The sequence below is a fragment of the Erythrolamprus reginae genome, chromosome 1 (genome assembly GCF_031021105.1).
Source record: "Erythrolamprus reginae isolate rEryReg1 chromosome 1, rEryReg1.hap1, whole genome shotgun sequence".
Taxonomy (NCBI): domain Eukaryota; kingdom Metazoa; phylum Chordata; class Lepidosauria; order Squamata; family Dipsadidae; genus Erythrolamprus; species Erythrolamprus reginae.
In genome coordinates, this window is record NC_091950.1 from 340101835 (window position 1) to 340115189 (window position 13355).

Below are 13355 nucleotides of genomic sequence, written 5' to 3' on the forward strand. Positions count from 1 at the left end.
TCTATATATGGATAGACAAGAAAAAAATTAAAGAAAATTAAAGTCAAAATATGTAAGAAGTAAATATATATGTAATGGTTGAGATTTGCTTTTTTTTTTTTTTAAAGAATGGTACTAGAATTAGTTTATATATACAATAGTAATAAGATGAGAAGAATGTTCGATTTTATCTTAGCTTAAATTACTTGTTACTAGTTTTTTTTATCTGTTATTAGCTATTTTTTTATGTATTAGTATTCAACTATGTATTCAATTTTGTATTCTTTTTTCTATATTTGCATTTACACTTTTGAGATAAGTGGGGAGGATACCTCCCCAAACTGTATGTTTAATGTTTGTAAGTTTGTGCGTCCTTTTATGAAAATTAATAAAAAGATTTATTAAAAAAAATAAAAAAATAAATTACAAAACAATAAAAAGAAGTAAAAAAATACAGTCTAAACTCTAAAACCCTAATTAAGACTCAATAATAAAATAACTCAATAACATGCATACATACCATTCATATGCATTCATATACAGTATGTGGCCACGCTAGTTGTTGATTTAGGGCCCCCAGACCTGCCGGCATAGCATAGCTAGGTATTCGTGGCCTTACAGAAAGCCAGCAGGGTGAGAGCAGTGCAGATATCGGAGGGAGGGGAGTTGATTCCATAGAGTCGGGGCAGCAACAGAGAAGGCCCTCCCCCATGGTCCCGCCAATCTCCATTGCTTAGTTGACGGGAGCTGGAGGAGGCCAACTCTGTGTGCTCTAATTGGTCTCTGGGAGATAGGCGGCAAGAGATGTCCCATAGATAGTCTGGCCCTGAGCCATATAGGGCTTTATAGGTGATAACCAACACCTTGAATTGTGCCAGAAGACTAAGAGGAAACCAGTCCAGCTCACGGAGTATAGGTGTTATATGGGTGTACCGGGATGCACCCATGACAACTCGGCTGCATTCGGGACCATTTGCAGTCTCCTAACACTCTTCAAGTGTATATGTGCCCCATATAGAGCACATAGAGGTGATGAGGGCCTTAGCAACTATGCATAGAGCCTCTTGGTCCAAATAGGGCCGTAACTGATATATCAGGTGAACCTGGGCAAAGGTCCCCATGGCCACAGCTGAGAGATGGTGTTCAAGGTTCAGCTGTGGATCCAGGAGGACACCCAAGTTGCGAACCCTGTCTGAGGGGGTTTGAGTTTCTCCCCCCAGGACAATGGATGGACGGATTGAATAGTCCTTTGGAAGAAATGCCCAGAGCCACTCGCTCTTGTCTGAGTTGAGTGTGAGTCTGTTGGCCCCCATCCAGACCCTTACAACCTCCAGGCATCAGCACATCACATCCACCGCTTCACTGAATTGGCATGGTGTGATGTATAACTGGGTATCATCAGCATACTGATGATACCTCACCCCATGCCGTCAGATGATCTCCCCCAGCAGCTTCGTGCAGCACTTGATCAAGCAACCCTACCCCTAGAATGAGAAGATTTGCAACTTAGGGTTCCTCTTGTATCATTGGCTTCTCCTAGATATACAGGTGGAACCTATAGCCATGGACACATTTTGCCTAGCATCTGCAAATTTCCCCTCCCCTCCCATCTACATCTGCATCTCTTTTTCCTAGCCTTCCCAATACCTATCCATCTAAATAGAATAGAATAGAATTTTATTGGCCAAATGTGATTGGACACACAAGGAATTTGTCTTGGTGCAATGCTCTCAGTGTACATAAGAGAAAAGATAAGTTCATCAGGAATCATAAGGTAGAACACAATGATATTCTGGGTACAAATAAACAATCAAATCATATTAGGAACCAGTCAATATAAATTGTAAGGATACAAGTAACAAAGTTACAGTCATAGGGTCATTTGTGGAAGGAGATGGGTGATGGGAACAATGAGAAGATTAATAGTAGTGCAGACTTAGTAAATAGTTTGGACAGTGTTGAGGGAATTATTTGTTTAGCAGAGTGATGGTGTTTGGGAAAAAAATTGTTCTTGTGTCTAGTTATTCTGGTGTGCAGTGCTCTAAAGCGTTGTTTTGAGGGTAGGAGTTAAAGCAGTTGTGTCCAGGATGTGAGATGTCTGTAAATATTTTTACAGCCCTCTTTTTGACTCGGGCAGTATAGAGGACCTCATGGAAGGAAGCTTGGTAGCAATTGCTTTTTCTGCAGTTTTGATTATCCTCTGAAGTCTGTGTCTGTCTTGTTGGGTTGCAGAACCAAACCAGAGAGTTATAGAGGTGCAAATGACAGACTCAGTTAATTACTCTGTATCAGAAGCTCCTTAGGCAGTTTGAGCTTTCTGAGTTGGCACAGAAAGAACATTCTTTGCTGTGCTTTTTTGATGACTTTTAGGTGTCCATGTCTTGCGATATGGTCGAACCTAGAAATTTGAAGGCATCTACTGTTGATACTATGTTGTCTAGTATTGTAAGAGGTGGACGTATGTGTGTGTTTCTCCTAAAGTCTTCCACCATTTCTACAGCTTTCAGTGTATTCAGTTCCACATTGTTCAAGTCATACAAGTCTAGTTGTTCAACCTCTCGTCTGTATGCAGATTCATCATTCTCTGAATGAGTCCTGTTGTATCATCTGCGAAATTCAGTAGTTAACAGATGGATTGTTACAGATGCAGTCATTGTTAAGTGGAGAAGTGGAGAGAGCACACAATCTGTGTGTGGGGGTGGTGGTTGGCGTTGTGCTAATTGTACAGGTATCTGGTGTGATTCTGCTTAGCTTCACCTGCCACTTCCTGTTTGTTAGGAAGCTTATAATCCATTTACAAGTGTGTTCAGGTACTGCTAGCTGGTTCCGTTTTATTAGAAGAGTCTTTGGAATAATGATATTGAAGGCTGAACTATAGTCTACAAAGAGGACCCTTCTGTAGGTCTTTGGAGATTCAAGATGTTGTAGGATTTAGTGCAGAACCACAGCACCATCTGTTGATCTGTTTGCTTGGTATGCAAATTGCAAGAAGTCTAATACTGGATCTGTGATGGTTTTCAAGTGGGACAGCACTAGCTTTTCAAAGGTTTTCATAACTATAGATGTTAGAACAACTGGACTGTAGTTGTTCTTGATGGTGGGCTTCTTCAGGACTTCAGGAATAAGTGACAGGTATGTCCAGTCTTTGATGCCGACTGAAGCAAAGGGGCCGCATACTCTATTCCTAAAATTAGAAGCCACAGGTCACATTATTGGGTTTGTTCAAAATAGCTGTTTTAGCTGAAACTGTCAAATTGAAAAGTTCCTTCAAAGATCAGCAAACTGGTTACTAAAATGGTTTTCGACTTGTGTTTGTTTTTCTTTCCAATTTCATTTACACACCTTTCATTCTCAGTTTATTAAAACTGGGAGAATTTTGCAGTGCTAGTGTTCTAGTTTTGCAACAGTCTCCTCAAAAAAGCTTTCTTGGCATTTATCCCAATATGTTTTAAATATTTGTAGACGTTTCCGTTTTCCAATTTTTGCCTTTATCTCAAAAATAGAATAAAAATAGGACAGGAAAACTAAACAAAGAACAAGAGGCACACAGGATATTATTGAAAGGCTTTTTGAAATAGCTTGATTTTTACTGATTTTCTAAAAGTTACTGGGAGGGAGGGGCTGCGCCTTTCTTTCACAATAAGAGTAATAATAATAACAACAACAGACTTGGAAGGGACCTTGGAGGTCTTCTAGTCCAGCCCCGTTTAGGCAGGACACCCTGGTCATCCAACATCTGCTTAAAAACTTCCAATGTTGGGGCATTCACAACTTCTGGAGGAGGAAAGCTGTTCCACTGATCAATCGTTCTAGATTATATTATCATATAATATACCATATTTTTTAGAGTATAAGATGTATATTCTGAAAACATGACTATTAGATGCACCTTAGTTTTGGGGGAGGAAAATAGGAAAAAAATCTAGCTATAAGGTATTCATCTGGCTAGAGTTCTTAGTTTGGTCAGCTCCAGCACATTACTTTATCCCCCGGTTAGTGCTGAAAAAAAATATTTGGAGGGAGTAGGAATGAATACAAGCCTGCAAAGACTTAGGGCTGGAAAAAAACGTATCCATAGGGAGCATCAACGAAAACAATTCTGCAATCCGGGAAGAGCCAAGAAGATCATTAGCACCTTGTTAGGGCTGGAAAAAAAGCTTCAAAAAAGGTATACTGTAAGTATAAGACACACCCAAATTTTCAGTCTCTTTTGGGGGGGGGGGGGGGGGGGAGGAAGGTGCATCTTATACTCTGAAAAATATGGCATCTGTCCTTATAATATATTTGAAAGGCCAAGTAAAATTTGTTTCTCTTTGAGCTGTTACAGAAAAATCACCATTCCACTGACTAACAGCAGCTTCTGAATGTCTGCTTATTTTCAGAAGCCCAGATATTTGTGCTAATATGTGCATGAATATATTAATGCAATAAGCCAATGTTTTCTTCCAAATCTCAAAATATTTCAATTCACAGACACATTTCCTCAAATGAAAGTTAATTTGCTGAAAGCATACCCCTCTCTACAAGTTACTGAATTAAATTAAATTCTACATTAAATGGTTACGACTGCAAGAATATAAACTTCATGTAAGTCAAAGAGATTACACCTATTTTACTATTCATTATCAACTAGTGGTGGATTCTTAGAACCGGTAACGCCAGTGTTAGGAGGTTCCACCCACTTAGTCGCGACACTTCTGCACAGGCACAGAAGTGTTGTGTACACACGATCATGTGACCCAATGGCAAAATAATTTACAATCCACCACTCTTATCAACTGTTACTATTGTAGCAGGTAAATCTGTGACATATGTATCCAAACAGAAGTTCTGATATCTGGTTTTGGAAGGAACTTGAAAATATGAAGAAGCTTTTGTATAATTTGAAAAGTTCTTTTCTGGCACATGGATTATTTCTAAAACAGTGAATCTCCATTTATCAGACAATATTGTGTCTAAACAGAGTCAGTGTCTAATAGCTGAATCACAGAATAGGTTAGTCGCCACAACTTTACATGTAGTTATTAGAGTTAAAATGCAACTTCAGGCTTTCATTTCCCATATCGAGAAGACAACAGTGAAAAAAAAAAAGTTATTTCAGAGATTAACGGCTTTACACTTATGATTCTGTGAAGAACAAATCAAAGTATATCACTACTTAGGTTCAGTCATACCTAACGGCTTACCTCTGTTGGCTGCACTTAACTGACAAGCTAATGCTCTAATTCCTTTGTGTTGTGACTTTCCCAGAAAGTTGTGTGGTATACACGTTTAATTTTACCCATGTAGTTGTATGGGGAGAGTGAATATATGAGAAAAGTAGCTATTACATTGTTTCTGGAAAATATTGCTACCGTAATTCTCTTAATAACTGCATACTGCTATTTAGGAAAAATCTGTAGCATTGCAGGAATTCTAGATTTTCATGCTTATTTATTTGTGAAATTTATGAACTGCCCCAATATGTTATTACTCTGGACAACTGACAAAATACAATGGCAAACATATCATAAAAATTCAAAAATAATTAAAAGTCCAGGAAAAATAACAATCATTTTAAATTATACCCTAGGACCATACAAGATTCATTACTTATTCTAATTTTACGTGGTAGGAATAATTAAACTGTGTGTGCTAATAATTAGCAGTTTGCCTTGAATTGCTATTTATATGCAACGGCCAACATTCTCAGTTTTCATGACTACATACTTAGAGTAAAAATGGGAATATTAAAAAAATCTTAGAATAAATAATATATTATAAAATAGAAACTACAGCAAAAACATTTACAGAATGAAAGCTTTTAAATGACATTAAAAATACAACAATATTCTAACTCTTCTATGTCATCTGATACATGGATGAAATATAGAATTTGGACAAGACTAATATGGTTAAAAAGCAGAATATTATCTATAGACATACCATCAATGGATTCTTAATTCTTATCTAAATGAATCTATTCAGATTCAGAATGAACCTAAACCAAATTATATTTTCTTGAATCCCCGCCTTCAGACTTCTTTTGCCAGCCAAAGCCCCCCATTCTTTTGCAGCTAGGATTTCCCTGAGGTTCCCCTTGCTGGGATTCAAAACGGCGCTGGCAAAAATGAAGGGAATCCCAGCAAGGGAAGCCTCAGGAAAATCCCAGCAGCGCAGGAATGGGCGCTTTGGGTGGCAACAGAAGTTTGGAGGCGCAAATTCCCAGCGAGGGGAGCCCCGGGGGAATCCCAGCAGCACAAGAACTTGGGCTTCGGGTGGCAATGGAAGTCCGGAGGTGGGGCATCCCAGCGGCGGCGGCTCGGGTTTGTAAAGTAAAAATGGTTCGGAAGTAGAGACAAAAAAAATCTTAAACATTGGGTTTGTATTGTGAAAAGTTCATCAGTAGAGGCGTTCGTAAGTAGAGGTACCACTGAACAAGGATTTAAATAGCAGTTTTTGCGAGAGTATTTTGGCTAAAGAAAATTGTGTACCTTATTTTACCAGCTGTTTTATCTATAGATTGCCGAATCTTTTGAGAAAACTGGAAAACTGAGGACAACAGCAAGGTATCTCCCATAACCTGAAATTTTTTGAAAATGAAATGTTAAATTGATGTAATAGATTTTATTCTTACAAAAAGCAAAAACAAGTATCCCAATTCACTTTTCCACATCATGCTCAAAGTAATTTCTGTCATATAATTTCACATAGATGGAATGTGAGACTATGATGATCTTTGACTTAGATAGCATTAAATTAATGTACAAAATATATATTTTAAAACTTCTTCCACTTTAGGGATTACAGGATTTTCGGAGTATAAGAGGCTGAAAATTCAGGTGTGTCTTACACTCTGAATGCAGCTTTTTTTGATGTGGAACAAGAAATGCATTAAGATGCATAATGGAATTTTCTTATCTGGTGTCCACCAGTTAATTCAATGTCAGGAGTGTCAAACTCAATTTCATTTGTATTAGGGTTGGGTTTATCCTAGGGGAGCCGGAGTGGGCAGGCCAGCTTGATGTCACTCGTGTTGGGGGCACCTTTGGTGGCCTGAGGACTTTGCCAGAGAAAACAGGATCTCAAGCTCCACTTTTGGCTGTGACGGTCTCCTGTAACCCTCTGCCAGTGAAAATGGAACTCGGCAGGGACGTGTGCTGCCTCTCCAAGCTCCATTTTTGCTGGCAGAGGCCCCTTTCTTCACTGTTTTCAGGGCAGCCATGTGGGCCAGATCTAATCACCTCATTGGCCAGATCCTGCCCCAGGGCTTTGAGTCTGACTGCTCTATGGAGTTTAGCACTGAAAACTGAAAATTAGCAATTCTGTGCAATTTATGTTCAGTTCTTTACATAAAATATGAATCCTTACTTCATCTCTGCTCCAGGTTCGGCGACGTGTAATTGTGGGGGGTTCAGGTACATCTGTTGTCTGTGGTTTGGGATCATTCGGCCGAATATTTCCATCTGGTGTTTTAGCATTTACTACTGGAGGAATCTTCCTGAAGTTTAGACTTTCATCAAACACACGATCAACGAGCTGAAAAATATATTCAAATATATATCATTGATAACAAAGCTTAATCTTATAAAGTTGACTGATTAGATGTATTCTGAGGCCCATTTATTATGATCTTGCTACAGAGAAACATAAATACCCAAGTGATTCAAATATTTAATTTATTATGTACTAAAAATAAAATATTTCATTAATGTTACCAACAGATTGATTGCTCATTATTTTAGTGTTGAGGTACAGAAATACATATTTAAATATTGAAGAATGCTGTGTATAACACTATTTATGTATTCTACACTATAGATTGTAGTTTACTGCTAACATAAGAAGGGGCTTTACATGTATTTAGTAAAGATGTAAATCAACATGATCTATGTTAGAGAAATAAGCAATTTATATTAGCAGATGCTTAGTACACAAGTCTAGGGAAAAGAGAAAGAAACCAACATAAACATAGTAAAATCACACTGAATAAATGATGTTATGTGTCTTTGTTATATCCATTTTGCAAAAATGTACACAGAACATGATGTTAACCAAGTCATGTACAAAACTGTTGAAATAAATAAAAGGAGACAACACAGTTGATGGAGAGAAATATTCAGGGTTGGCAATATTCACTATTGTATGATTCTTTCAACTAGATTATGTTTCTGGATTTTAATGCACTCAATTACTCATATGCTCCAGCCAGTGCTTTTGCTGAAATCTCTCTATGAAGTTTTTTTATTTAAGAATGGCCACCTTAAAGCCTGTGACATAATCTTCTGAAATGTTTAAATGTCCCTTGCTGTTTCTGATTTCAGATCTGTGTCTATTTATTTATTATTTATTTATTATTTATTACTTGGATTTGTATGCCGCCCCTCTCCGAAGACTCGGGGCGGCTCACAACATGTAAAAAGACAAATCATAAGTAATCAACAATTTAAAATTTTAAAGATTTAAAAAACCCCACAAACTAACAGACTCACACACAAGCATACCATATATAAATTCAACGTGCCCAGGGGGGGGGATGTTTCAATTCCCCCATGCCTGACGGCAAAGGTGGGTTTTAAGAAGTTTACGGAAGGCAGGAAGAGTAGGGGCAGTTCTAATCTCCGGGGGGAGTTGGTTCCAGAGGGCCGGTGCCGCCACAGAGAAGGCTCTTCCCCTGGGGCCCGCCAACCGACATTGCTTAGTTGACGGGACCCGGAGAAGGCCCACTCTGTGGGACCTAATTGGTCGCTGGGATTCGTGCGGCAGGAGGCGGTCTCGGAGATATTCTGGTCCAGTGCCATGAAGGGCTTTAAAGGTCATAACCAACACTTTGAATTGTGACCGGAAACTGATCGGCAGCCAGTGCAGACTGCGGAGTGATGGTGAAACATGGGCATACCTGGGTAAGCCCATGACTGCTCTCGCAGCTATTGATTTGCTGTATATAGAGAATAGCCTGATAAAACATTATGAGTTAGTTAATCAAAAAGACAAGAATCTCCATGTCCCGAGCTGGAACATTCTAATGTTCCCAGCCCTTCTAGGAGCAATTCTTCTCTTTTTGAAAGCAAATCTTCTGTAGCATTCCAGGTACAACCTGATCCTAAAAAAGTCTCATTTTGTAATCAGACCTCTGAGTCAAGATATACTCTCTGAATCTAGAGTTCTGTATATTGTTTGCCATAATGGAATATTAGCTTCAGGGAACAGACACATTAACCTTGGAGGTGATAGATGGATATATTTTGGAACCAGATCATGGACATTTGTACCATGCCAGTTAAAATATATACACAAAATGGGTTGTACACATCACTCACTATTGAGCCCTCAAATAGTACTGCCAAAGCAAATATGAGAACAATAGCTTGAGTTATTTTAATATTTTTAGAAAATCTTTTTATCTCTTAAAATAAAGTAAAAACCCTCTCCCATTCAACAATTAATTTTTCAGTGTGAATGTAGCTGGTGTTATTATAACTTTAGTTTATGCAACCAATTTTGAGGGACCCTCTCTGATATTTTATTTAAAAGATGAACTAAATCAACTATATTAAAGAACGATTACACACTCCCTAGAAAAACATAGTGTTTACTATTGCCCAGCTGTTAAAACTATGTATATACTAGGCAAACTATCAACTCTTGAGAACAAAACAAATTAATTCAGTTATAAAGTTGATCTAATTTATATAATTTTAATCACTTGTTGAAATTTGCAATAGTGATCTGAGAATGAAAGACATGTAGCAGATAGAAATAGATCAGAGAAAGGCAAAACCTGAATTTTATATTTGTGCTATTTTGTTACGTTGACATTTCCTTCCATCCCAGTACTTACAAAGGGATCACTTTTCATTTTATTAGCTTGGAGTAGGTTGGTATGAGACACCCTGTGTAGGCTAAAGCCACCAAGTGAGTTTTCCATGGCTAAGAATAAACTTTAATCTGGGTTATCCTGGTCCTGTTATAACATTTTAACCATTATACACTTTTATGGCTATGAAGGTATGTCTGTTTAGATTGATTATTATGTAGTGAGAGGGATTTAATTTACTTACTGATTCTGAAGGCATGTCAATTTATATTTATATCTATTGCTTATTATGTATTGAGAGAGATTTAATTCATTGGCTGATTATATTGGGAAGCAAAGATTAATGAAATGCAAAGCCATTTTAAGACCACTAATCATGCATAAGTTTATTTATTTCACAGATCACATTTTGTAATATCTGGCACAGACATATACTTAAGGATTTTTTTTCACTAGGGAATACATAGGCACAGCTCTTTTGTATCTGTGCCTAGGATGGGGGGAAAATACAATGATGTTATTACAAAACAACAACAACAACATGGAAGTGTGTTCAAAGCACAACTGTTTTCTGCACTGACCACAGGAAGAGATCTGCCCATTAACTACTGGAATTAACTTTCGATCATTGCTCATCTAACTTTAAAAATTAAAGAAAGAGAATGCTGAGATTCATGCACACAAGAGTGGAGGTAATTAAAAGCATGTCAAAAGAGTAAAACAAAAGAAATAAAGAAAAGAAAGAACCTTATGCATTTCTCCATGAAGATCTCCTACCTCTTCTCTAGTGTCTATGGCAGAGCCAGGGGTGGTGGCAGCAGTGCTTACTGTGGTACTAGGAGCAGTGCCTGATGAAGTCACTGAATCGATCTCTCCTGCTACATCATTGATTTCCCGGGCAATGAGAGCCAAATCTTGACTGATCCTGTTGATGATTAAAGTAGCATTAGCAGCAGTAGAGGAACTGATCAATATCAGAACTTCCAGTTGAGACAATTGGAAACATAAAACATTTTCTTAGTTTTCCTTTTCTAATGATTTCAATAAAATTAGTTGCAATGTAATAGTACACCCTTCTTCTACCACCACTATATAAATCCACCTCAATCATTTTGAGCCAGAATCCATTATACTACTTTACATTTGCATGTACTTGGGTATGTGTGTATGTATGTATACAGTATGTGTATATGTGTGTGTGTGTGTCTTGGTATATTCGGGTTTCTTCCCATGTAAGTTTCATAGATTCCTGGTGACATTTCGACGGGGTCCCACTCGTCATCTTCAGCCTGAAGATGACGAGTGGGATCTCGTCAAAACATCGCCAGGAATCTATAAAACTTACACAAGAAGAAATCTAATATGCCAAGGCCTACATACCTGTACCATGAAAATATATATATATCTCATATTTTTGCTGAATTTGAAAATTAAAAAAACAAAACACACACACATATATGTAACATATTTTGCTGATAATGAAAAGGAAGGGAGACTACTATAGATCTACATCTTTATATATATATAAAGGGAACAGTCAAATAACACATCTTAGATCTGAATGAATGAAATATTCTCATTGAATACTGTTCTGTACAAAGCTGAATGTGCACAACAGTATGTGAAATTGATTGTCAATCAGTGTTGCTTCCTAAGTGGACAGTTTGATTTCACAGTATATATCTCTATCTATCTCTATCTATCTATATATCAACCACCACCATACTATATTTTCTAACCTTATTAACCAAGGTTTTTAATTAGATTCTTTCACTAGAAAGATTGAAACCCGGTATCTCATGGGGAAGTAAATGTATTTGCATAATGTGATTCTCTGCTCTACTTTTTCTTTCAAAGTCCTTTGCTCCTCAAATGTGATCTACAGGGTCTTCCAACTTTTGAAGTAATTTAAAGGGAACAGAGCTGCGCAGGAAATCGCTATCATCCTATTTCATTGATGAAAACCATTCTGTTTGAGATTTTCTAAAGGATGAAGTGGTTGTGCTTAAGCATACTAATTTGTGATATTTTTTTTTAAAAAAATAGATCTTTAATCAGACAAGAAACAAACCCTTCCCTAAAGTTTGTTTAACAAAGGCTGCAAAAGAGGGGCTGCAAGTTATGGGTTGTTTATTTGAGATATATAAAGCCCACCTACTGTCCTTTATAGTCACCATCATTTTGTTGATGTATCTAAGCAATCCTTGTAGGGTATACACTATCTAAATAAGAGTCCGGAAGGAGTTGGGCAGCCTATAAATCTAATAAATTAAATAAGCATAAATTATTTACTTTTAAAGGAAGTCATATTTACTTGTCATCTGGTCCTAATCCTCTTTTGTGGAGGAAATCCTCAGAAAATCACTCAAGGCCCAATGTAGACCTTATAGCAATCCACACCATAAAGTTGCACCATCAAACCAATTCATTATCTTTCATTATTTTTTCATGAAAGTTTTCTGCATTTCTCCTCATGGGGCTGTGGAGGATGGGGAAGATAATAACCTGTACACAATGATGCCATGTAAATGCCACAACTTATGTACTTGCATTAGATGTCAGGACACAAGTTAGAAATTGCATGCTAACATCACTGCATGTTGCCATTTTTTGGCATCACTGTGATTTGCTGCAGACAGTGCTAATTGTCCTGATGGTGCCAAAATTATGAGTGAAAGAGAGGCTATAATTAATGTCTTTTGCTTTTGCTTTTTGAAGTTATTATTTCTTGGAAAGCCAACCTCGCTATTTCTTCTCGATGAGCAGTCCAATCACGAATGTAGTCTTCCTGTTCTTTTATCCTATGCTTCATTGCATTGCTACTTTGTACTGGTGTTCCAACGTTCTGCACTCGAGTAGTTTTCAAGGCTGGAGAAGTACGTAGACGGGCATGTTTAGGAGAATTACGGTTTGATCCAAATTCATCTTCTGAGGTGGAAGCATAATCAGTAGGAAAGCGCCTCCATCTTGAATTTACTAAATTAGTTTAATTATTGAAAAAGAATTATTGTTATATTTGTTACAGATAATACAACATGATATCATACCAAAGTTGCTTAATACCAAACCCCAAATGTCTCATTAAAGTGCTGACTAATTTGAAACTAAAAAAAAAAGAATTTTGTTAAATAATAAACACTAATTGACAAAATGTGAAAAAGTACTCTGTGTACAATGTTGAGTTAATAAGAATATTAATATTAGTCTAAATAATAAGATAATACAGTGAAACTGTATGGTTTTTTTTGTAAATCATTCCAATTTCAAAAAATGAGTAACTACATATTTGACAACAAATAGAAATATAAGTACTATTAATGGGATGATTTAGAGATGAAAAATTATAATTTGTATCATTTGAAATCCAGTTAGAAAATACTAAGAGATATTGACTATTATAAGGGCACTTTTTGAGTTTGCGGAATTGTGAGGAAAAGAGGTAGGAATATTGGGTTTGTTCACCATCTTGAATATATATATAAAAAGTGGGAAATAACAACAGCAATAAGGGCTGCTGTTATTTTTCTAAGAAATAACAGTGGCAGATTTAACAAAGATAATGTTCACTTTCACATAAGAC

The 13355-nt window shown here is 37.0% G+C and overlaps 1 protein-coding gene across 6 annotated transcripts in view; it reads right to left on the reverse strand.

The window, feature by feature from the left end:
• CEP170 (centrosomal protein 170) overlaps positions 1-13355 on the reverse strand; it is a 113277-nt gene that overhangs the window by 12691 nt on the left and 87231 nt on the right. For 3 of the 6 annotated variants that reach the window (XM_070734032.1, XM_070734029.1, XM_070734027.1), the window contains 4 exons: positions 12517-12751; positions 10523-10700; positions 7330-7497; positions 6453-6541 (listed from right to left, as the gene is read on the reverse strand). In XM_070734032.1, the coding sequence (XP_070590133.1) occupies positions 6453-6541; positions 7330-7497; positions 10523-10700; positions 12517-12751 (670 nt within the window). The remainder of the gene's footprint in view (positions 1-6452; positions 6542-7329; positions 7498-10522; positions 10701-12516; positions 12752-13355) is intronic. The other 3 variants (XM_070734028.1, XM_070734030.1, XM_070734031.1) reach the window with 2 other exon arrangements.